At 39.9% G+C, this 24,242-nt stretch overlaps 1 protein-coding gene across 3 annotated transcripts; it reads right to left on the reverse strand.

The window, feature by feature from the left end:
* Positions 1–3,789: 3,789 nt before the first annotated feature.
* On the reverse strand, positions 3,790–22,637 carry asxl1 (ASXL transcriptional regulator 1). 3 transcript variants are annotated; one of them, XM_008412961.2, is made up of 12 exons: positions 22,307–22,637; positions 17,786–17,868; positions 17,301–17,303; positions 16,206–16,323; positions 15,797–15,998; positions 13,946–14,106; positions 13,333–13,417; positions 10,101–10,267; positions 8,737–8,833; positions 8,012–8,117; positions 6,881–7,838; positions 3,790–6,776 (listed from the first exon to the last, which is right to left on the reverse strand). In XM_008412961.2, exons 1-12 carry the CDS (start codon positions 22,361–22,363, stop codon positions 4,206–4,208), a joined length of 4,608 nt encoding a protein of 1,535 aa, XP_008411183.1. In that variant the 5' UTR covers positions 22,364–22,637; the 3' UTR covers positions 3,790–4,205. The 3 variants fall into 3 exon arrangements, with proteins under 3 accessions (XP_008411183.1, XP_017161153.2, XP_008411184.1); XM_017305664.2 differs by lacking the exons at positions 17,786–17,868; positions 22,307–22,637 and having other exon boundaries at positions 13,946–14,064; positions 17,301–17,739; XM_008412962.3 differs by lacking the exons at positions 13,333–13,417; positions 13,946–14,106; positions 15,797–15,998; ... (2 more) ...; positions 17,786–17,868; positions 22,307–22,637 and adding an exon at positions 10,690–10,795.
* Positions 22,638–24,242: the final 1,605 nt, after the last annotated feature.

Here is a 24,242-nt window from a genome sequence, read left to right on the forward strand (position 1 = left end):
TATACACAGTGGTGGGAAGTAACGAAGTACAAGTACGTCGTTACTGTACTTAAGTACAATTTTCGTGTATCTGTACTTTACTTAAGTAGATTTAATAATGGATACTTTCTACTTTTACTCCACTACATTTTACAGTAAGTATCTGTACTTTCTACTTCACTACATTTCTACAAAACTGTCGCGTTACTCGTTACATCCAAGTCGCATTGTGTTTTTTTTCCGTTAAAATGTGAAGTTCAGGGTCTTAAGGTGGCGCCGTAAAATCCGAGCAATAACGTGACTTACGTGCCTGTTGTCACCCATCGGCTCCACCTTTACTCGCACGCGGAGCTCCAAGACATGCGCAGTGGTTTCCTCTGAGCGTCAGTAATATAATAGTACTGAAGCGCTGCATAAATCATAAGATATGGCGACATGTAAAATCAGCAGCGCTTCGCTTTCACAGACAGTGGGACTTTGTCCAATTTTTAACGTCACTTGGAAGGAAAGCTTAAAGACAGGTAAGCTCCGTGGACGTGATGCAAAGTTAGCTGTATTGACTGAGACACATGTTGCATCTGCGATGACTGACATGTCGCAGATATGGGACAACGCTGTGACCAAAGTGCAATATTGTAATATGACATTCATGGACGATCCGATTCTTCTGGACGGATCTTGACTAAGTCATATAGTACTGAAGCCTCACTGAGAGCCGTTCTTTGTTCTTGTAATGCTCTGCGTAGACTGCAGTAGCTATTTTATTTCATTAAAATATCTTTATATTTAATTAGTGAATAAATAAAACAAGAATGTAAGAAAACAGAACATGCTCATTGCTCTTTGTTTTCGTCACCTGTCGTGGTGGAAGACATTGCAGCAGGAGGGAGGATGAGAACAGTCACGGTGCTCCTCCTGCTTGGTTACTTGTTGCTTATTGGGCCTTGGACAGTGTTCATAGTTGAGCGTTGTTAATTGCTGTTTAATGGTGCAGACAATTATTATTTCTGACATTGGCAATATGGGCAACTGCACAGGGCGTTATTTCTTTAGGGATGGCAGGAGACCTCTGTGGATTGTGGCACAGAGATGAAAGCAAAACAGAATGAGGAAGAGTTTGAATTGATACTGGTTAAATTTATTTCAGCTCTAAGTATTTAATATCTAGGTGGGAAAGTGAATCTTTCAGATCAATTTGAGAAGCAATTTTGATAGGTGCACTAAATTTTATTGTCATGTAGCATGGGGTGCTGGTTTTGATTTGGTCTTGGGTTCAGTGGTCCAGACTACAACTCTGCTACGTGGCTCCTTGGTTCCATGTCCTCCTGTGCCAGTTGGATTTCTTTCAAAATAAATGTGTGGCAAAAAAAGTGAAGTTCATGTTATGTTAGGACGGGAGACGAGATGTTTCCATCCCTGAAATTATGATGCATAGAATCATATATCTAAGTCTAATCTATGTTACAGAATAAACGCAATAAAAACATGCTTTATCTGTGGCATATGATCATATGATCGGTACACTTAATGATATTAGTGATTAGACAATGCATTCAGCAAGTACTTTTACTTTTAATACTTAAGTATTTTCAAAAACCAGTACTTTTTTACTTTTACTTAAGTAAAATGTTAATGTGGTACTTTGACTTTTACTTGAGTACATTTTTGTCTGTGTATTTGTACTTTTACTTAAGTACATTTTTTGAGTACTTTCTCCACCACTGGTTATACACTTTGCACATTTACATGCACACACACACAGATGTATATTTCCTTCCCTTTGGGTGGTCGGTGTTTGGCCGTGACTTACTTGTGGAATCGATCCTATCCACCAACCTCAACGTCACAAAAACTAGCCACTGTCCACCATGAGAGGTCTGATGTCACCAGGTCATCTCCCCATGGAAGTGTTACATCAGTCACCCCATGGTTGTCAACTTAGTGACTTTTTTTGCTATATTTTGCACACACAGATACACAAAATCAGTAAGTCAGGTTTTTAAAGATCTGTGATCAACCATAAAATTGCTTTCATCCAAGAAATGACTCAAGTCAGAGTAAAAAAGTATTTGGTAACATGCCTACAACATGTCAAGTGCTGAGTAATTGATCAAATTATTATTTAATATTTAAAAACTACCAAAAATGTGAAGTAGAAATTTTTGTTATTTTAAGGACCAAAACAATTCATATGAGTAAAACAAAAATAACAAAATCAGGCAAAGGGTACAGTTTTCAAACTCAGTTTCTTTCCATATAAAATGTATGAAACTTAACAAAAACTGCAGATGTCTCACTGTGTCTGGTAATTTTTTGGATGAAACATGTTTTTTCTTCAGTGGGTAGAGAATCCAGAAATTTTACACAAGAGCAGCAATACTTTATAATAAAATTACTCAAGTAAAAGTAAAAAGTACAGTGTAGTAAAAAATACTAAAAGTACTTTTAAAAAAAAGGAACTCAAGTAAATGTAACTGAGTAATTGTAGTTACTTCCAACTATGTGGGTGCATGCAGAACAAAATGCAACCAAGATCTAAACCAGTGAATTAAACTCAACTCCAACGGATGAAACGTCTCGTTTGGTTTGTTCCAGCTGTTCAGTCGCAGTCCGTTTGGTTCTCTTCATCTTTTTGTAGTCTTGATCACATTTGAATTGAGGTGTACAGATGTAATATTTCTTCAGAACTTATTTTCCTTTTCAGAATGTGTTAAAAACATTGGGTCACAGTCTGGACCCGATGTAAACCTTCGCGGTCAGAGTTGCACTCCTAAACGGGTAAACAATTCAATCACGGTCAGAAGCTCAGAGTTTTCAGCTTACAGGGAACAGGCTGTACAGAAAAAGAAATTTTGTTGCGCTTCTGTACAATGACAGAAGCACGTTCTGATCAAGTTTTACTGAATATTTAATATGTTTTATTGCATCTTCTTGCCATTGCATTTTGGATAAACTCCACGGGTCAGAAAATTCCAGTATTCCGAGTTATTCTGTCTAGGTCAGAACATGGAAATATTTACATCTTTGCATTCCCATTCAGATTAAATTTCGGTTTGTTACCTTTCTTAATGTTACGATCATTGCAACGAGCACATATTAATAGATACACGCCAAAGTTTTGGGGTAAACTCTGGATGACTAAATTTATGAAAATTTCTTCATGGAATGTAATCTCTACCATTTCTCACAAGACCTATACGAAATCCATAAGCCACCAGTACCTTTTTTTAATACATCTTAGAAATATTACTGAGAGCAAAAGTTGTATCTTCAGCCCTATTCAGATTTTTTAAAGGGGTAGTAAATGTAAGACTTTTTTGAGCTTTACTGGGCTACTCCTCAAATTAGCACAAGTGTTTTGTTAACAGCTCTACTTCTAAACATTTTCACTGCGCTGGATTGAATCCAGAGATCAAACTGATGAGATTGTTTTTTATTCCATGTTATAGAAAACATACGTGTTTTTGATGCTTTGATTGTTCCATGCATGTTTGAGAAATCAATTTATCTCCCATGGCGACCATGCAGGTGTGCAAAACGCTTGGAGAAACCGAGCGCCACCTTGGCGGATCCAACTTTCTGAAGCCAGAGAGCTCCAAAGAGCAGGAGGTTCTTAAAGAGACAGACACCCAATTTAAAGATGTCAAATTTCTTTGAAGTCATATTTGATATACTGTACACAGAAGTCACTTTAGCGCTATAAAATGATACAATGTGACTGGAAAACATAACACTTTCCAATAATTATTATTCCTTCAAATGTCAACTGTATTTAAATCTGAGCCTAGCTGCAGATAATTATAGCATGAGTCAAATAAGGTGACATTTTATTTACTTGTTTTAATGGATAAAAAAATATTTCTTTGGACATACAGTCAGTTCCTATTTGCAGAGCAAATAAGACATAAAAAAAAAAAAACAGTGACCTCCAAATGATGCAAAATGGAGCAAGACAATGAGGTAAATGGCAAGATTTACACAGTTAAGCATGCCCCAGATTCACAACAACAATAATATAAATCAATACACCTAGAAGAAAAAGAAAAAAAAATTCCTCACAAAATCTGCAACAACAAAAGAAACTTATTTTACAAGACATGTTTTGCCAGTCTGGATTGCCCTGTGTTCTCTAGCCTCATTAGGCTTCTGTACACTCCGAAGCTGCCCAATAATGCTGCTGGTATTTTACAGACTGCAATTCTACAGTGCACAGAGACTAGAACACACTATCTGACCACCAAGCACGAAACACAGAGTTTGGAAGGTCCAATGCAATCATCATGGCAAAAAGCACCACAGCCTTGGCACATGATCATGGCTTTGAGGCGACATGAGCACTTCAGTGCTACTTCTTCAGCTGTAGTGTCCGTAAAAGCTTGAATACTGAGTGTGGCGTGGCTGGAGGCCAAGCGGGGACGCAGCTGGAGTACGCCGTCAGCCATGCCGCGGGAGAAGCCACCGTTATCCATCATTGACACATTAGCTGTGTAGCTTACCACTCCACCACTTCCACCTTGTTTAGGCAACTTTCCATATATTTGGAAGGGAAGGGAGGACGATGAAGACGAGGGTAAAGGAGAAAGAGGGGAAGGGGAGCTGGATGAACAGGGGGTTTTGCTGTGCTCTTTCTTTGATATCCTCGTCAATGTCATCTCCATGTTGAGAAGTCCCTCCATTGCTCCTCCGGTTAAATACCCATCAGTGGAGTTCCCCGGCTCCTTTTTAGTCACACCAAGTATGGTAGGTACAGACTTGGCAATGGCCTGGCAAGAAGGCCGCGGACTAATTTCATTTTTCACACCAGGTGCAGGAGACAGCTTTCTCTGATGAGAGTGGGGATGCTGAGACTGTGAAAGCTGAATGTTAAACTTAGCACTGGCCATTGCTTCAGCATGGTAGGTTTCTGCAGGAGTAGAGAGATTGTTGGACATGATTTGATCAGATCTGTCTGGAGTGTCCCTCTGTGAATGCTGATGACCACAATACTCTTTAATAACTCTAGATTCCAGAGCAGCCAGAGACACACCTTCTGACTTGCCTTTGGATGACAAAGAAGCTGAAGAAATGGGCAGAGAGGTAATGACGGGGACAGCCCCGACAACTAGTTGGGGCTGGTACTGAGGCGCATCTTGGGCACCCGTAAGACATGAGACTGGACTGTCTGTGGGTGACTTCGGAAGGTTATGAGTCAAATCTGGAGCAGGACACTGGACAGAAAATTCAGACCTATGGCCAGCTTCTGGTGGTCTTGCTGGTTGACCAGGTAATATGCTAAAAGCAAGCCTATTTGCAGAATGTGATGGTAAAACTTTTTCAAGAGGCAGACTGCCTTGTAGTAACTGTGTGACCAAAGGGTTGTTGGCTTCTACGGAGGACACAGGCCTGGCTGAGCTTGTCAGTTTTTTGGAGGTCACTAAGCCATTTGGCTGAGTGACAGGAGACTTCAAAGATCCACAACATTCCCCTTCAGCGTAGGTTTCTTTAGAGTTCTGACAGTCTTCTCCAATTTCCACTTTTAAAGCAATGTTTTCCTTTTTTCCTTGTGAACTAGGACTAAAAGGGTGGTGGTCTTGGGAATGAGGCCGATTGTCATGCAGTTGAGGCAGACCTTTGGGGAAGCAAGGCTGGATGACAGTCTGACCTTTGTGGCTAGACAAGTAGCCTTGAATCACTGGCTGCTGGTTTTGAGAAGAAAGGCTGCAGATTACCAACTGGCCATTTCGTTGGGTGCTCGGCTGGGAGGTCCAGCTGGGGTCAGAATACTGCTGCTGTTGCTGCTCATCCTCCTGAGTCTCATTTTCACAGTCTGAAGCAGTTTCTGTTGAATCACTGTGCACGCCGTCTTCGTCATCCTTCTGTCTGAAAACGTCAACGATCTCTGTACGTTTTGGAGAAGACACCGTTTTTGGCCATGTGGCTAAATGAGAAAATTCTTCCTGTGGGTCCAAATGATGTGAACTGTGATGGATAACACCACCCAGTCCAACCTCCTTTCCCTTTTCTTGTCCTTTGGTCCCCAGTGTTTGAATAACGTCCACACCATGAGCACCAAACCTGGGAAAGGAATCTGGAATTGAAGTTTGGGTTAAGGTAAGTTTTACACAACCTGGATCTGCCACATCTGAAAAGGGAGCAGTAGACTCAGGTATTGGGCTGTTTGTGGCTGACTTGGTGGCTGATGACACAGACTTGGAGTCGGGCTCTGGGGGAACTGTGAAATCCCCATCTGTTAACTCATTACATGATCTCAGGGGTTTGGCTGACGTTTCCCCTACATCCACATGAACCTTTGCTGCCATGCCTGGTCTGTGTTGATGAGGACTTGCAACTTGTGGTGACATGGAAGCTGATGTATTTGACAATGAAGGAGATGAGTGGGATGTAGCTTCTACATCGAGAAGCTGTAGTTGTGTTCCAGACGAATTAGGTTCTGAAGAAAATTCCTGCTCTTCATTCCCACCCTCTCTTCTTCCTCTTCCTCCTCCTCCTCCTCCTCCTCCTCCTCCGGGCTCGATTGGTCCTGGATGCTCTCTTGTTCTTCGTTCGCTGCTGCTATCCGATAACCCAGTAGAAGACCACAGCCGGACACTGGTCGCCCCTGGCCCCTCGCTAGAGGCCGCAACAGCAGCCTCGCGTTGGGCACGGGCTTGCTGAGCGCGGGCCTTGATGTCTGCGAGGGTCCGCGCGCCACCCGTACCCGACCTCCGCGAGCATTCGGTCTGGGGCACGATTCGGGGGCAGATCTGGTAGGTGGAGTGCCCTTTGACCCAGGGAGGTTTGATTCTGGAAAGTTGAATCTAGCACAACAGACAAAACAGTAAATCAGTATTTCCCTAGATAATTTTAAGGATTTTGTACTTTTGTACATAAAAAATTTCTTAGCTTTGCATCCAAGTCTTACCCGGATAGGTGGCACCTTGGGTTCTTCGGTTGTCGGCTGTGGCTTCTCTGAACAGACACTGTCAATTGTGGTACGAAAGGACCGACGGTCATTAAGACGTGCCCTTTTTTCGGGAAAGCTGCAGAAAGCCTCAACCTCATCTTGCCTTCTCTTCTGTTCCTTAAGCTGAGTGACGAGCATGGGGGTGGTAGCTGGACTAGCCGATGGGCTGCTCTCACGGCTGCTAGTGACGGTCCCTCCTGTGACGGAGGTGACCACAGAGGCTGTATCGTCCAAGGGATCAGCAGGAACAGTGGCACTGGAAGATCCTGAAGAGGACGAAGAGTCCAGACCTGTGGTAAAAGCTCCCTGTTGTTCAGAAGAAGAGGGTGACGAGGCAGGTGAGGAGGCAGGTGAAGAGGAAGAACTGGATGAGGAAGATGGAGAGGTGGTAGAAGCTAGAGCAGGTGCAGCTTCTTTGGGGAGCATAGAGGGAGTAATTTCAGTCTCTTCATTTGCACTGGTGGATGCTGTGCTAGGACTAGGACTTGGAAGAGGAGTAGGAACTGCCAACGTCATTGGCTCTGGAGCGGGAGAGGCCTTAGGCTCTGTCACGGTACTCTCAAGTGGGAGCTCCACACCACAGTCAACATGGAGAACGACCTCTCCTTGGACAACTGTGTTGTTGGATATAGGAGAGTCAATGGGCACTGCAGCTATGTCCAAAACAGCAGTAGTGTCATCACTAGTCTCTTTTGATTGCAGAGCTGGACCGGTCTTACAAAGGGTCCGGCGGGCCCTACGACGCAGGTCAGCCCGTGTGCGTCTCCTCATCCTGCCGTCTCTCCTTCGCCGACCCACACTGCGTCTTTTCGGGACACCGGCTGAGACGACGTCAGCATCACTTTCCAGCACAGTGCCTGCAACTTCACTAGCTTCGCTTATGAGTTTTAGAGACTCGTCTCGTGTTAAGCCAGACCTAAAGGTGGACAGGGTGAGTTTTAGCAAATTGTGGATTTATATGACCAAATGTCAGTAATGTTAAAAACATGCATCACTTCTGTTTGCTATACAAGTACGATAAACACAAATGAAATTGTAAACGTATGCAAAACACAAATCAGTATTTCAATAAAATGAATATGATCTTACTTTTGCCCGTGGTATTCTTCAAAAAATTTCTCTTTCCAAGCCTCTACTTTTTTCTCTTTCTCCTTTTCCTGTCGGAAACGGACTTGCATTTCATGGGTGAATTCACCTTAAAAAAAAAAAATAAATAAAACACATTTAAAGCTGTTTAAATGCATCATCATTAAAACTCTAATGTAAATTGAGCACATTTCTTGCAAAGCCTTGCCCTACCTGCCTTTTATTGTTAAATTAAAAATTACTTTGAAAAATGAAAGTGTTTCAATCATTTCAAACAAAAAGGAAAATTCAATTCAGTTTATTTCTATAGTTCCAATTAACAAATATCATCTGATGCTTCTGAATCGAATTGTGATCCTAAAATTAGGAATTGAACCTAATAATTTAATTAGAAATTTGGCTCCTTAGTGCCGTCTTTCTTTTATGCACTTTAAAAATTCTTAATTTCCAATATGAAAATTAATGCAACTACTGTACGCTGAAAGCCTCAAAACAGCATGCCATTCTTGACAAAAACAGGCCAGTCGGAGCCACCATAATGAACATTTCCTACTTTTTAAACTTCTGTTGACCTCAATGTCACCTCCTAGTGACTCAATTTGAGCTTTACAGGGTGTAAAGCTGAAATTGATAAACGTCTTTTTAAAATTTCTTCTAGTTTGGTGTCTGCCTTTAACATCAACTGTAAATTCGGGTGTCATAAAATGTTACTAGCGGTAACAAGTTACCTTCAGCAAGCCTTTCTTTCCAGCTCTGAGAGGCATGGGTGAAGAACTCATTGTTAAGAGCTGAAGTACTGAGGCGGGTCATACCATCAGGCCCAATCTAAAAGCAGAAAGGGAAAAAAAAAAAAAGTAAATTAATGTTCACTTTTTTGTCTAAGATAGTAAGACACTTACAGAAAAGTTTAAGATGAAATGACTGTAAAATGGAATCTTAAGTATATATTTGCTACATGTCAATTTACTTAATTTACCTAAAATAATTGAAAATTGACAGGTTTTTAATTCAAAATCTTTCTTGTCAATAAAATACTGTATATTCCCTTATTATAAGGTCTAAAATAATTGTGTTGTGACAGTGTGCAAGTTGGAGTTAAACAGTGTGTATCCAAGCCTCATAAATGTTCATATTTTAACACAGACCACAGATATACAAATGTAACATTTGTTTATTGAGAATATCAATACTGTTAAATTTGATTTTACGGTTTCAGCATAGATAAAATAAAAGATTTTAAATTGTTTAAGCTTTAAATTTAAGATTTTGAGTAGCTGGCAAATTTATATTGTAAAAGTTAAAAGAACAATCTCGGTGCGTGCGATCCACGCCGAGGTAAATTTCAGACATCAAGCAGCAGCAGTGCGCAAGTCGGCCAACTTGCAGAGGCGCCAGTGGTGCGATTGCTCCGAGCTCTGGGTGCTTTGTGGGTTTATGCATCTACTATTAACCTCTTTTAGGAATGATTCTGCTCTGCCCGTAAAACGCTCAGTGCAATAGAGATGCTTGCAATCCGGCTTGTTTAAAAAAAAATAAGAAAAAAAGAACTCGAGCAACGTTTTTGTTTTTCTAAAAACAAAAAGCTTCTCGATGCAAAGCTAAGAAATTTTTTACTACCCTGTAGTTGTGCCAGCTGCCATGGGGCCACCAGCCCCATGGCAGCTTTGTTGGAGATGGGCACCAGTACTCCTCCCGACCCCACTGAGGGACAAGGGTGTCAAGAAAATGGATGGATGGATGTTTAGTTTTTCCTCAATAGAGTTTAGTTGTTTTTGAAGTCTTTTCTTATGGCTCAGTGAGTCAGGTCTTAACACATGTAGAATTCATGCAGCAGAGGGAGTAGATGATCCAATGAGTGACCATCCTAGGCCTATCAGTAGCTTCTCCAATGCTAATGCAGGTAGCTTATGAATACATAAAGCCTCCTGTGACTGGGAGATACCCATTGGTGGGTGTGCAGTAGTCTTTGTTTTGGTCCTCATTGCTGCAATTTTGTCCTTTTTACTAAATCATAGAAAAAGGACAGAAAGAGATCTTCTATTTTGTCAGAGAAAACTCTACACTAAATGAACAAAAAAAACCAGTAACTTACTTGTCGATCCACCTCAGGCAACAGCTGCAGTAGCTGCTGCTGTGAATGCGAGGGAAAAGCTGAAAAGGTCCGCACATTGATGAGCGCTCTAATGTTGGTGTTGACCAGGATGGAACCGGGCGTTTCAAAGTCTATGTCTACGCCTCCACGACTCTTTTTCATGGGACCTAAGACAAAAAAAGAAGGACTGAGTTCAACTTGGAAGACATTAAACTGAATCGAAATGCAAACAAATGACATCCTTACACTTTACAAGACAAGCTGGTCCAGTTAAATAAAATTCTCTGTACAGTCCACACAGGAAGCATTTACAGCACAATCACTTTTTTCACATCTTACTCAAAATGGTTTGAATCTTTTTGCAAATTTCCACTCTGGGTGCCACTGGTCAAATGTGGGTAAATGTGTGAAGTTGTGTGTGATTTTGAACACCACCAGTCGTCTTGGAGAGTTTGCAATTTGAACAGGAAAAAAAACTGTTCAGTTTGTACTCCTGTCCAGGCGTCGACTGGCCATCTGGTGTACTGGACAATCCCGAGTGGGTTGATGCACACTTTAGCCAAAAAAATGTAACAGAAATAATTTTTACCGAGTGGTTGGTTTTCTTGAAGGACATCGGGTTAATTCAATGAAAACCTTCAGTCCTTCTTGGCCCGTCGCTTGATTCTTTTGAATGGCTTTATGCCGTGAATAGTAGGACTGCAGTCTGCAGTATAAATGTAAACAACTACTGTTGTTTTTATTTAATTTGATTTAATCAAATGATTCAATCATTTGAATCATTCAAATGACTGAATCTTTTGATTCAATCATTTGAGATATATATATTGCTATATATATATATATATATATATTAGAGGTGTGCCGATCGATCTGCCACCGATCATAATCGGCCGATTTCCGTGAAAAAGTGTATGATCTGTGATCGCCGATCAGTTTCTTGTTGCCCATACCGATCACCTGTTTCTCATTTCGCAGCCTGCCTGTGCAGCTGGTCTCCTCTTTCCTTCACACTGCGCAAACGCGCAGCAACAAATCCTAAGCGATGTGGAACTATAACTCACTGAGTGAATGGAAGTTTGCGTGTTGCGGCGGAAAATTGAAGCACATCAAAATGCATCAACACGACAAATCTAATATGGCATAAAAACAATGCCATACTTGACGGAGTTTGGCTATGTCAAGGCTCACTGCAGTAAAAAAGATATACGGAGGATCAGATAGCAGGTAAAGCAGCGCACAGCTACAAACACTCACTCGGATTAGCATGACGGTCAGAAAGCTAAACAAATAACCCGCAAAATAATTTAAGTCTTCGAGCTGCGATGTAAGACGCTGGTTCTGCTCTCGCTGTTGAACCGCTGCTATGCTCTACAGGCAGTAATACAGGTCCTTCTCAAAAAATTTGCATATTGTGATAAAGTTCATTATTTTCCATAATGTAATGATAAAAATTTTACTGTCCTATATTTTAGATTCATTGCACACCAACTGAAATATTTCAGGTCTTTTATTGTTTTAATACTGATGATTTTGGCATACAGCTAATGAAAACCCAAAATCCCCGTCTCAAAAAATTAGCATATCATGAAAAGGTTCTCTGAACGAGCAGTTAACATCATCTGCATCAACAAAGTAACTCTAAACACCTGCAAAAGATTCCTGAGGCTTTTAAAAACTCCCATCCTGGTTCATTACTCAAAACCGCAATCATGGGTAAGACTGCTGACCTGACTGCTGTCCAGAAGGCCATCATTGACACCCTCAAGCAAGAGGGTAAGAGAAAAATTTCTGAACGAATAGGCTGTTCGCATAGTGCTGTATCAAGGCACCTCAGTGGGAAGGAAAAATTGTGGCAGGAAACGCTGCACAATGAGAAAAGGTGAACGGACCCTGAGGAAGATTGTGGAGAAGGGTCGATTCCAGACCTTGGGGGAAGCAGTGGACTGAGTCTGGAGTAGAAACATCCAGAGCTACCGTGAGCAGGAAATGGGCTACAGGTGCCGCATTCCCCAGGTCAAGCCACTGTTGAACCAGAAACAGCGGCAGAAGCGCCTGACCTGGGCTACAGAGAAGCAGCACTGGACTGTTGCTCTGTGGTCCAAAGTACTTTTTTCGGATGAAAGCAAATTTTGCATGTCATTCGGAAATCAAGGTGCCAGAGTCTGGAGGAAGACTGGGGAGAAGGAAATGCCAAAATGCCAGAAGTCCAGTGTCAAGTACCCAGTCAGTGATGGTCTGGGGAGCCATGTCAGCTGCTGGTGTTGGTCCACTGTGTTTTATCAAGGGCAGGGTCGATGCAGCAGCTATCAGGAGATTTTGGAGCACTTCATGCTTCCATCTGCTGAAAAACTTTATGGAGATGAAGATTTCATTTTTCAGCATGACCTGGCACCTGCTCACAGTGCCAAAACCACTGGTATTACTGACCATAATGTTGCTGTGCTCAATTGGCCTGCCAACTCTCCTGACCTGAACCCCATAGAGAATCTGTGGGATATTGTGAAGAGAAAGTTGAGAGACACAAGACCCAAAACTCTGGATGAGCTTAAGCCTTAAGGCCATTGAAGCATCCTGGGCCTCCATTAAACCTCAGCAGTGCCACAGGCTGATTGCCTCCATGCCGTATTGAAGGCTGCAAAAGGATTCCTGACCAAGTATTGAGTGCATAACTGAACATAATTATTTGAAGGTTGACTTTTTTGGTATTAAAACATTTCCTTTATTGGTCGGATAAAATATGCACATTTTTCGAGACAAGGATTTTGGGTTTTCATGAGCTGTATGCTAAAATCATCAGTATTAAAGCAATAAAAGACCTGAAATATTTCAGTTGGTGTGCAATCAATCTAAAACATGACAGTTTAATTTTTATCATTACATTATGGAAAATATTGAACCTTATCACAATATGCTAATTTTTGAGAAGGACCTGTATTTGACAGACGGAGCGCCGCTTCTGCTCCACATGGTAAAAAGACACATTGTAAAAAGTAAATAAAACACACCATAAGTTACAGAAGAGCAAAGTCATTGACCACAACCGTGACAATATTTTCTGAATAACAATGATAATTTGAGAAATATTTCCTGTTCGGACCCATATTCAGGCAATCTGTAATACATTCTCTATATTTAAAAATACAGTTTAAGTAATGTTTAATCTAGTATGTGAAAAGCAGCAAGCCAAAACAGAATTTCATTACACAGTTTACGATTTTCACATCTTTACCTGTAGACACGTGTTCTCCGTTGACTTTAAGTGGAGTGAGGACAACACGAGGCATCATGACAGCCTTCTTCCTTTGTCTTCCTGACTGTAGAAAATAGGAGAAAAACAGAAGATGTCAGAACTTTATGCACACACATCAGGCAAGTGAGCATTTTAACCAAAAACATTTCTATGCAGATTTTTCAGCTGCAAGCTGCAAAAACTATGATTTGGATGTGAAAGTAAAACGACAACTTAAACTTCAACCCCAGTAAGCTAGCAATGCCTCAACTAAGAAAATGTTACATTGCAAAGTTCATTCCAAACATTACAGCAAAGGTTATCCTGCCACTGTTGTGATATGGAGCAATCCTCAGATGCAACATCCTACCTTGAAGACACTTCACTTACACACAGATCCTCACAATCTACATACAGCAACACCAAAGTAAAGGGATGGCAGAATATATCTGTGATGCATGGAAAGCCGTTTCAACAAAATGCCATGTTACTATAACTGAGCGTAGCAGGTCACAAATATTTTACTGGCTGAGAAGTCAAAAAGTCAAGTAGTCTTTAGGAGAGTGTAGTCTGAAACTAAATTACATCCGACGTCTTTGCGCAGAGTGCTCACCTGTCTTGAACGACTCAGTCTAGTCTGAGCATGTTGGCTTTGCTGAGGATCCGTGCGTCCCTGCTGTCCTGTTGCCCTGCTGAGCCGTGTCTGAGGGTGGGTGCTGGGAGTCTGCAGCTCTGTGGAGCAGGAGGCACTGGATGAATTCTCATCCACTGATGCTATAACCCAGGAAAAAAAATCAGATTAAATTAAGCAAGTATTATTCGAGACAATATCTATGGTAGTTTCTAAACAGCAATGAAAATGGCCAAGTGACAGCACCAAACCTGTGGAAATTCTGGTGAAGTTAGCAGTTTAAAAGGAACAAACATACCAGCAGGTGGATCTGTTAAACTTCCCCAAGTTTGACTCACAAGTGATATTATTTGGACAGTGTTGACTGCAACCATTGGAATATTCATACTTGTGAGTTTGTGGGATTTGGAAAGACTGTCAATGTTGGCTGTAATATAAATAAGTGTCACCTTAGCATGTTATGGCTAGAGCTAGGTAATAAAACAATATATATCGATATATATTGCAAAAATATTTTTCCTCGACAGATATGAGAAGGGGTCAATATATGGATGGGAATCAAGAACTGGTTCTTGAAGAGAACCCAGTGGTTCAGTTCCTTGGAATAGTTCAGCTGCTTGCTTAACAATCCCACTCATCGGTTACATTACATGCGACACGTTTGCGTGATGACGTATTGCACACACTCTGTATTTTGCTTTAGAAAATATGCAAGATGGGGTGCATATATAAATTTCACAAAAAGAGATGTTGCAAAATGTCCAGAACTTTAACAATAACAAAAAGATAAAATACGTCCAACATCCTCAAACAGTTGATCACACTGCTTGCAACCGATTTAAAACAAATGTAGAGTGTCTGATAAGATGCTTAGCGATGGCGCCGACTTGAAGGGGCAGAACTTCAGGGAGATGTTGCTGGTGGAATAATCTGTCCTAATCCAATTTAACGCCATTGTCATTCGCAATAAACAAATGTTCAAATTCTAGATCTGTTATAATCCCTGAAGGACTGTGGGCACAAATGACCTGAGCATGTAATGTCACCTCTAAACATTACATTGTGTTTTAAGAGCCACTGCCTGACTACTTAATTGAGATTTAGCAGATGCGCAAAAATTTATATTTATTTTAATTGTATTTCTTTTTTCTTGGTCATTTTTAAGACCATAGTTGTGTGTTTAAGCATCGTTGGCAATGTCTTCCAGTAACATATAATTACCCACCAACATTTTTACATTTCCTGTCAACTTAACATTTTTTTAATACAGAAACACAGCGGGCTGGTGGTGGACCGCCTGGCACCCCGACCACGGGATTTAGCAGGTTTTCTGGGGGAAACTCATTGAAATCCAGTCACTTAATATTGATGCTGATGACCTCTATAATACTAGGCCTCATTATATTGATGTTTTTGTGTAGTATTGGTTGGTGGCTTGGATAATTACAACATCATGATGGCATATTAAATCGGTAAATCCCCACTGAAGGGCTAAGGTACTATGTGGCCTGTCACTAATGAATAGGTAGCATTTACTTATTGAATTTATAGGTAATATTTACTGAGCACTAATATGTTATTAAATAACAGAATTGCATCCCACAAATATGTTTTAGTTATTGCTAAAACAGGCACTTTTTAGCAATATATTTGACTGACTACCTGTTATAAAATCAATTCAAAACTATCCAAAACTAAGTAGTAATTGATCTGAAGATCAATTATGGAAAATATAGATGCACTGCATATGTTTTAAGGTGTAAGAAAAAGTTTAAGACTTTTGAAGATTCAATACAAAAACATGAATTAATGATGCGTGTATTATTGAGTTACCATCATTGTCCATGATGGCTGCGACAATCGTTTCTGAGGAGTCGCAGCTCTCCTGTTCAATGGTTTCACTGGAGTCAACCAGGGCAACAGCAGATCCCGCCACTGAGGTACTGCAGCTTGAAGTGGGATGTGCAACATTTCCCACTGGCTCTGGGGGAACTTCTGACTCTGAAGTTGGTTTTGTCCACTGGAGAGCATTTTTCTACAGAAAACAAAAGGCACAAAAGTGAGGTAGCAGTGTAGAAGCACAAGTGACACAAAACTTAACTTTAATGGGGCTTTTGGGACGAGTTAAAGATCTTTAGCTACTGATCACATACTAGTGGTTAAACTGGCGATTTGTGACTAAGATTGTAAACTAAAACTATCTACCTGCAGCAGACGGCAAACCAATTTCAGAATGAAGTACCTTGAGAGTGAACAAGCTCATTCGTCCAGGAAGCTTGAAGAAAATGCTGTTCTTGACCCTGTCTCCCCTCACTTGGGAGTGTAGCATGGTAACCAGGCAGGCCAGAGGAGCGGTGCCACTGCAGCCACACACACACAAATCAACTTTTAGACTGTCTACAGAGATGGTAGAGTACGTTTATGTTTCTACCATTAGCTTATCATGATATATCAAGTCCTTTTAAAATGTAAAAAGTAACTTTAAAATTATTCCACGTTTTGTTTGATGAATCTTGTTTGGTTTTGGGCATTAAATTACAAAGTGCAACAAACACTTTATGGATGAACATGTATATTTTTTTCCATTTTCCTCTTTTTGAGGGAGAACAACTGTGCAACAGCTTTAAATTAGAGGTGGGCATTTATCAAGATAACTTTCAGCTTTGGCAGTTTCACTATTCTATCCAGTGTTTGTTCAATAGAAGCATCTGTAAATAAATTTGAAAATACAGTGACTGTATTTAGTGATAGAAATCACACTTGTTTACATGATTGATGTCCTAAAGAATATTAGAAATAGGAATGCTATTCAAGAGCAGCAATGGTGTTATATAAACACTTTGTTACCGTTTTATAAATCAGAACTTTTGCATGGAAAGTGGCATTTGCAAGTTTCAGGCCCCGTTTTGTGGTACGTTAGCTTTATAAATAAGACCTCTAGTCCTTATAGTATTTACCAAACGTGCAATTGGTTTGTCCCTGTTTATTTTTATGTTTTCTCCAAAATTCTGACACAAAAATGATGTTTGTAGTTGAAATATAAGCACTTCTAATTTAGTCATGTTGTCTTGGACTAAACAGGATTGTGTTTTGCAAGAGAAACTTTTATATAAGGAAGTTTAAAGAGTTTTATTATGGTGTACGAACCAAAAAGCAAAACTCTTGTGCTGTTAAAATGCCACCTATATGTTGATTTTATACTTGTTCAATAAGTAGCACTTTAAATAAATCCTTGGGTGGGTAAAATAACAGAAGGGGAAAAGGAAATGTTTTCTGTAGCAACAGGGGGAAAAAACCCGCTCCAATTTCAACATTTACTTGAAGACTATGAACGTACCTTCTGTTTATAGTTGGCAGCAATCAAAGAAGTTCATGGAGACAGAAAGAAAGTCAGTTACTAACAACATGAAAATTTCACTTATGAACTCAAACTGAAAAAATGCTATACAGCTGGAATTACAAAATTCCTGTCCTAAGTCAAATAAATATGAAAAAGTTAAACATACGTGAGCATGATATTTGAGGTCACTCAATTGTTCAATTGGATGGCTTGTTATATATTCACATAGACGAATATGTGGTTCAAAGACCCACCATGGCAATTATGTCTAAAATATGACTTGAAATTAGTGAAGAAGTGACCTATATTCACTGGTACTTACCTCTATAAGCTAAGTGCACCATGACAACTAAGAGCCTTGATTTGACACCTGCTCACTTAAAGGAGACTAGACAATTGTAGTCTGAAAGAAACCACTTAGTAAAGTCTCAAGTTATTCTATCCATCCAGCAAAACTGTGACTCTGTGCGTTTGTGTCTGACCTCATTTCCTTCAGCCCCTTGGTCTGGATGACATGGAGGATTTGTTTGGGAGTCATGGGTGCATCAGAGAAGTTCTCCAGGACCTGGAAGATACATTTATTTTTTTGAAGAACAAAAACTCAGCTAAGAAAACTTGGAGAGAACTGTGCAGACCTCTTTGAATGATGTAACACAAGGGTGTCCAAAATCAGTCCTAAGGGAAAGTCACTTGGATGTATCAGAGGCTTCCATGTTTTAGCACATTTGAATCAAACAGATGGGTAGTCGGCAGGTTTCAGTAGAATTTGATAACATGCCGAGGGGCTAATTAAGCCATGTGAATCAGCTGTGTTGGAGCAAGAACGCAGCTAAAATCGCAGGACATTAGCATTGAGGATCCCTGATTTCACACATACATAGGTCAGAAGCGTGTGTTTTGATGAGCAGACAAATCCTTCTTTATTGTTCAGTACGGTAAATAGATCCAGAGAAGTACTGACATAATGATGAACACCTTAAAATGAACTAGTTAGTACTTCAGGATGCATACGTATTACGCAGTAGTGATGGGTCAATCGGGACCATTACGACTCGGGGCTTCGAGACAGACTGCTCCGCATTTTTTCCCCCTTTTTCTGCTCAGCTCTCACTCTGTGACTCGGCTCAGAGCAGAACTTTGTTTGGATTAGCATGGCAGCCTTGTGGCCAATCATGTGTGAGGATATGGGATCATACCATTATGTGAGAACAGAAAGTGGAACAGACAGCAGTCAGAAAGTGGTGAGGAGAAGAGTGCAACATCTGCTGGCAGTTTGTTTATATAATAATTGTGAATTATGGGTCTGTTCATTAGACTTGCTTACAGTGTTTTTTTCATTCGTTTTTGTGATAAAAATGTAGTTTGCTTTAAAATATTATACAAAAGTTAAAAAAAAAATCTTGCTTTTCTAATAGAACAAACATATAAAATTAAGCAAGTATAAAGCTTCTTTTAAAGGATGCAAAATGATTTATCATGCAAAACCCATCTAGCCAAGTCAAACTAAAATATGGGTCTGCAGATAATAAACTGAGACATTTCGGAGTCAAAAGAGCCCAAAGCTCTTCTTTGGGAGCCGTGTCACAAGAACCACAGGGTCTCCCCCAGTGCATGATTTCCAGTTTCAAGCAATGACATAAGGTCATAAAACCGACCACTGCTTGTGAGATGGAGTAGAACCTCTCCATCGATCTGAATTGCACGCCTCGCTAACAGAGAACAAAACTACAAGTTATACATTAGTCATATAAGTGAATGTACTTTGAATCTATCTTGGGTCAGAGCATGTCTTATTTTGAATTTATGGGATGCATTTTTTCACTGTATGTTTATTTTAAATCCCAGATTAACTCTGGAGGACTTGATCTTTTAATAATGCATCTGAAATAGACAATTTGAAATATAAAGAGTTAATAAGCTATTATTGGAACATCCGAGCTTTCCTCCTCACTTTACACCTCTCTCTGAAAGTGACAGAAAAGACAGACTAAGCTAGGTTTATAGTTGATGCATTGAATTGAATTAATCTGCTGCACCTGCCTGATTGCTTCACACATAGTTTCTGATAAGGGTGCACTGATTTGTCAGCCAGCCGATTTCCTTAATTGTGGGAGATCAGTGATCGGCCAACCGATTTTTACATATGAAGTGGATCTTATCCACCGTTCTTATCTACCTCAGCAAAGGTCTAAAAATCAACCACAGTTCTCTGCTTTCCCAAGAAAAGGTTTGACTGACAGACCAGCTCACCAGATCATGTCTGCATATTTACATTAAACAATAGTTGTTGAATATTTTTGCTAAACTGAGCAACATTTCAGACAAAAAAATTTGGTATCGGAAAAAATCGGAATCGGCAGGTTAGGCTTTTTAAAAGATCGGTAATCGGCGATTGGCCAGAAAACTGCAATTAGTGCACCCCCAATTTCTAACTTATGATGCTTGCTTGTGCACCTCAAGGTTTGTGTAACTAACATTTTTAACGCGAAAACATGATTGGCCGTCAGTGGACTGCCCCAATGCCTCCACCACAGCGCTTAGCAAATCCTCTGGGGAAACCTTGTACTGGTTTCTCAAAATGCAACACAAATGATTTACATTGGAGAAAACATATTTCTCATTTCTCTTCTTCCTCAAGATTTCACCTGATCAGTTCTGCCTGTCTTGACCTCATTTTGGAACGCGCCATTTTAGGGCTACGTCACGACTATGTAAATAAGTTACTGTTGATCTCGCACTCCTAACTCAGCGTTTACATCTGCACCTCAGACGTGTGAAAATGGCTACAAACAGATGAACATTGGCACAAACGCATATTTTTGACCCTGAAGCAGAAGAAGTGCAGAACCCTGAACAAACCTTCAAGGCACAACCACTGAAGGATTAAACACTGCGTATCTGACACACATTTATGTTGTTCAACTCTGGGGATTCTGCTTCAGGGCAGTGTGTCATGACATCCAGCAGCTGACATCACCACAATAATTTAGCACAAAGACCGTTTCTGCTGTCTTTATTTAAAATATATGTTTGAGGTTAGAGGAGAAGCACTTCTCTCAACATTTTAAAAAAAAGAAAAAAAAACTCAGGCAATGTCCGAGCATCCGACATGTTTTCACAAACTCTGCATCTTCTCAATGTAGACCATCACCTTCAGTTTACTATAATTTCGATTGTAAATGCGCAGATATTGTGGGTAATGACACGAGACACGGGACTAGCAGAGGCTGTCATTCAGCGTTAGCTTGTGCCAAGTGACAAATTCATGTACATGCCGAACAACAATACAAAGCACAAAATAAGATATTATGTGCTTACATCAACATAATTTGTAGACTTGTTATGAACAGTAGGTCCAAGTTTTTTAGGAAATCCTCCAAGGTAGTTTGCAATGACTCCTTCCTAAACTGAACTGCGCAAACTACAACTTTCTATGGCAATATCGCAGAAACATTACAAGCAAAAATAAAATGAAGCCACACAGCTCTGTTCTCTGCGAGTGGGACAAAATGCATGGACAAATGCTCTGTATTGCAGGCAAAAACAAAACATTTTTCTTTCTAGTCAGCCACTGTGCAGTATAAATCCACGTCTCTTGTAATGATGTGGGTGGAGCTCCACTTGGGTTGCCAGGTGAGGGGCTGTGCTTGGGTTGGTGTTAGACATGCACCAATATGATATTAATATCTGCTCAGTCCCAAAAACACAGGAAGTGACTGGTTGGGCCTTAACCTGACCACAAATCCACTGTTTGTACTTATGTCTCCGGCAACTGTGCCGATTTCCTTAACTTTGGGAGATCAGTAATCAGCCGATACTTGCATGTGATTCTGATCTCATCTACCTCAGCAAATGTCTAAAAATTAACCACTGTCCTCATCTGCTCTCCCGTGAGAGAAGTTTGATCGACTGACCCACCCACCAGGTCATGTCTGCACATTTGCAGTCAGCAGTAGTCACCCAACTGTTAGCAAATTTAGGATGTTTCGGACAAAACAAATTGGCAACGGCCAAAATCATAATCGACTTTTTAAAGATCGGTCATTGGCAATCGACCAGAAAACTGCACCCTCATTTGTAATCAAAGAATAAATTGAAGACCATAAAGTGAAAACTTGTATTTATCTATGTATGTGAAAACATGCCACTATTTAGAAAACAATGTCTACAACAACATATGTGGTGTCTGTTACTTTAAATAAAATCCAGCCAATAGTAATATTAATTCTGCAGACAGCCTAAACTAAGACAGGCCTTAACCTGACTACAAATCTTCTGTGTTTGTACTTATGTCTCTGGCAACTGAAAAACTTCAATTACAACCATTTATGCACCTTCTGCAAACTGCTTTGCATTTTTTTTTATTGGGTGTTGCTTTACACGAAGGTTACAATGAATCCAGCTCTGGTGCACTATTAACAGCAAGAGTAAATTCTCAAGACACTTGAAGACGTTAACCTTGATAATGGTAAAATAGCTTTGCCATCAAAATGTTATTTCCAAAAAAATGTTTTGCTTCACATTCACCTCTAAATATGTGTTACATACAAATTACCTTGGTATTTGAGTCGCGATGTGTGCCAGTTTGTGCTATATTTGCGCATTGATGCTGTTCAGATGCTCAAAAGCGTCGAGCTACTGGCTAACCAGCTAGCTAACTAGCTTCCTAGCAAACAAAGACCTGAATCAGAAGCGGCTATTTTGTTACCAGGCTTTAAGGGTTTCACTACGTCGCATTTTAATACATTACACAAGACACGTTTTACGCAAACAATCGCAAAAGCGGAGTAGCGTTCATGCTAAACACAAAGTATTTGTTGGCAAGATTAATTCTCGCATTAATATGATTAAGCTGCTAGCTGCTAAATAGTTGGCTAACTAAACACCAGAAGCTAGGATGTGGTCGTGAGTGGAATGTCCACAGGCAGCAACGTGCATGGATTAAAATCGTTTCTCTTCTAAAACATTCATGGTTTACATGCAAATTAAGTCTTATTTCTTACCATTCGAGCTGCTTCAGCCCAGGTCCGCTCCTTCTTTCTCTTTTGCTTGTCCTTCATTTCTTTAGCGCTCGCCTCTGCTGGGTGGCTACTAAGCAACCTAAAAGCAATCCCGACTGATCTGTTCAGCAGCGGCTAAGTATAATCGAAGAAAAGGCTCTTTTCGACGCAAGGCAACGCTTTTGTGCAGTGGTTGCTGGTGTGTCTGCTGCTGAGTTTAAACCAACACTACAAACACATCTTCCTGTCGAGGCAGAGTTACAGTGCTAGCAGCCGTACTATTGCAGGACAAGCTAAGTTCAGAGGTCAAATCCTCCGCAGGAATGCAACAAAACCTATCCCCCTCCAGGAAATAGGCTGCTTGCACTTTATGACAACAAAGCAATGGAGTCTGCTTATTCTATAAAATACTGTTTACAATTTAGTAACTTTAAGACGTTACAGATTTAAATGTGAATTACATCGCAACATTTAGATAGGAAACAGATATAGCCTACATGTGGGATAAATTAATTCTAGGGAATGAAGATAATTAATGAACTGTAGGCAATTGGAAATTAGGTCATTTCTAATAATTGGATGATACAAGCAAAGATTATTGAGATAGTATGTCATAATTACGGTCTCATAATAACGAGATACTATCTCAAAATTGTGACTTTGCTATCTCATAATAATGAGATCTCATAAATATGAGATAGCTAAGTCATAATTATGAGGTACACTTTACTTTTTCATTAGGGTGGTGGAAATGGTGGTGGAAATACATCTGTGCGGAGTGCTTTAAAAAGTTGAACCAGAAAATAAGAAGTGAGGTTTCAATCCTTTCTCTCAAGGCCATTTTAAGTAATATAATTTTTTTAATGATCACTTTCTTTTTATTTGCTCACTATTAGTTTTTGATTACTTATGTCAATTTCAAATTATTTAAATTACCTAAATTAATTTTGTTTTTTAATGTAATGGCAGGATTCCGGCATACCCAGAGGATGTTCCTTGTGTTTGTGCTAAATATTTTTTTTAGCAAAAAATTATTCAGCACCAAAGCAAAGTAACTGACCTGTCACTCAGTACAGTGACCAATTATAAATACAAAAATAATATGCAATACAAATGTGAGTCATCAGTCACTAGGTGTCTAATGCTCATTTATTGTAACTATGCAAATTGTGTCTTCAGCATTTTCACGTTGCTGTGCAACAATATATTTGGTTTTGGCTATGATTAACTTTACATAATTCGTTAGCCAGCATAATTTCTATTGGGCAATTATGCCGCTACATACAAAGATGGCCCACTACAGAACTCTGCTGACCACAAATGAAGCATCAGCTCTTCTCTTTGAGTCATTTGGTAAGCTAGTTCACATTTCTTCTCCTCTGTAGACAGTAAATGTACTTTCAGTCAATTAAAGAGGAACTGTGTGTTTGAACTTTTAATCACATTTCTGCAACAAGGTCTGATGAAGTCTACTGTACTGTAAGAGTTGGCCAATGATAACAAAATTTTACCAAGAATATTTTGTTTCATTTCTAGTCCAAACAATTTCTTTACACTTAAAATAATAGCAATGTTAACAAAGTGTTTTAAAGCTTTGTGTAGCTGACTAACATCACAAAAGCTCAAATAATACCTCAACTAGACCCACAAAAAAGAAGAACTATGGACCTGAAGAAGGACCAAAAATGAGGGGAGAGGGAGGAAGTTCATCTCTTCCACTGATCGTAAGGGGCAAAGATTGGCAGACAAGCCGGATTCTCTGGACCCTCTGGAAATTACTGTGCAGAAGTAATAGTAAAAGTAAAAGAAGAAAATAACGAAAGAACGCATTCAAACTATTTTGAGTTATTTTTACAGGGCAATAAAGTCATCTGACAGCTTTGACTATCTTTTTTGTGTTAGTCTGATTATAAAGGGCCGTTTTCATGCACAGTCTTTT

Source organism: Poecilia reticulata, chromosome 7, assembly GCF_904066995.2.
Source record: "Poecilia reticulata chromosome 7, P_reticulata-male-v2, whole genome shotgun sequence".
Taxonomy (NCBI): Eukaryota; Metazoa; Chordata; class Actinopteri; order Cyprinodontiformes; family Poeciliidae; genus Poecilia; species Poecilia reticulata.

What these genes read in the sequence shown, in the direction of transcription:
- asxl1 (XM_008412961.2), bottom strand. Translation starts at nt 22,363, where the DNA reads ATGAAGGACAAGCAAAAGAGAAAGAAGGAGCGGACCTGGGCTGAAGCA. An exon ending in TGAGCTTGTTCACTCTCAAG is followed by an intron (nt 15,999 to 16,205) that starts GTACTTCATTCT and finishes TGTTTTCTGTAG; the next exon opens with AAAAATGCTCTCCAGTGGAC. An exon ending in CGGAGAACACGTGTCTACAG is followed by an intron (nt 10,268 to 13,332) that starts GTAAAGATGTGA and finishes TTTTTGTCTTAG; the next exon opens with GTCCCATGAAAAAGAGTCGT.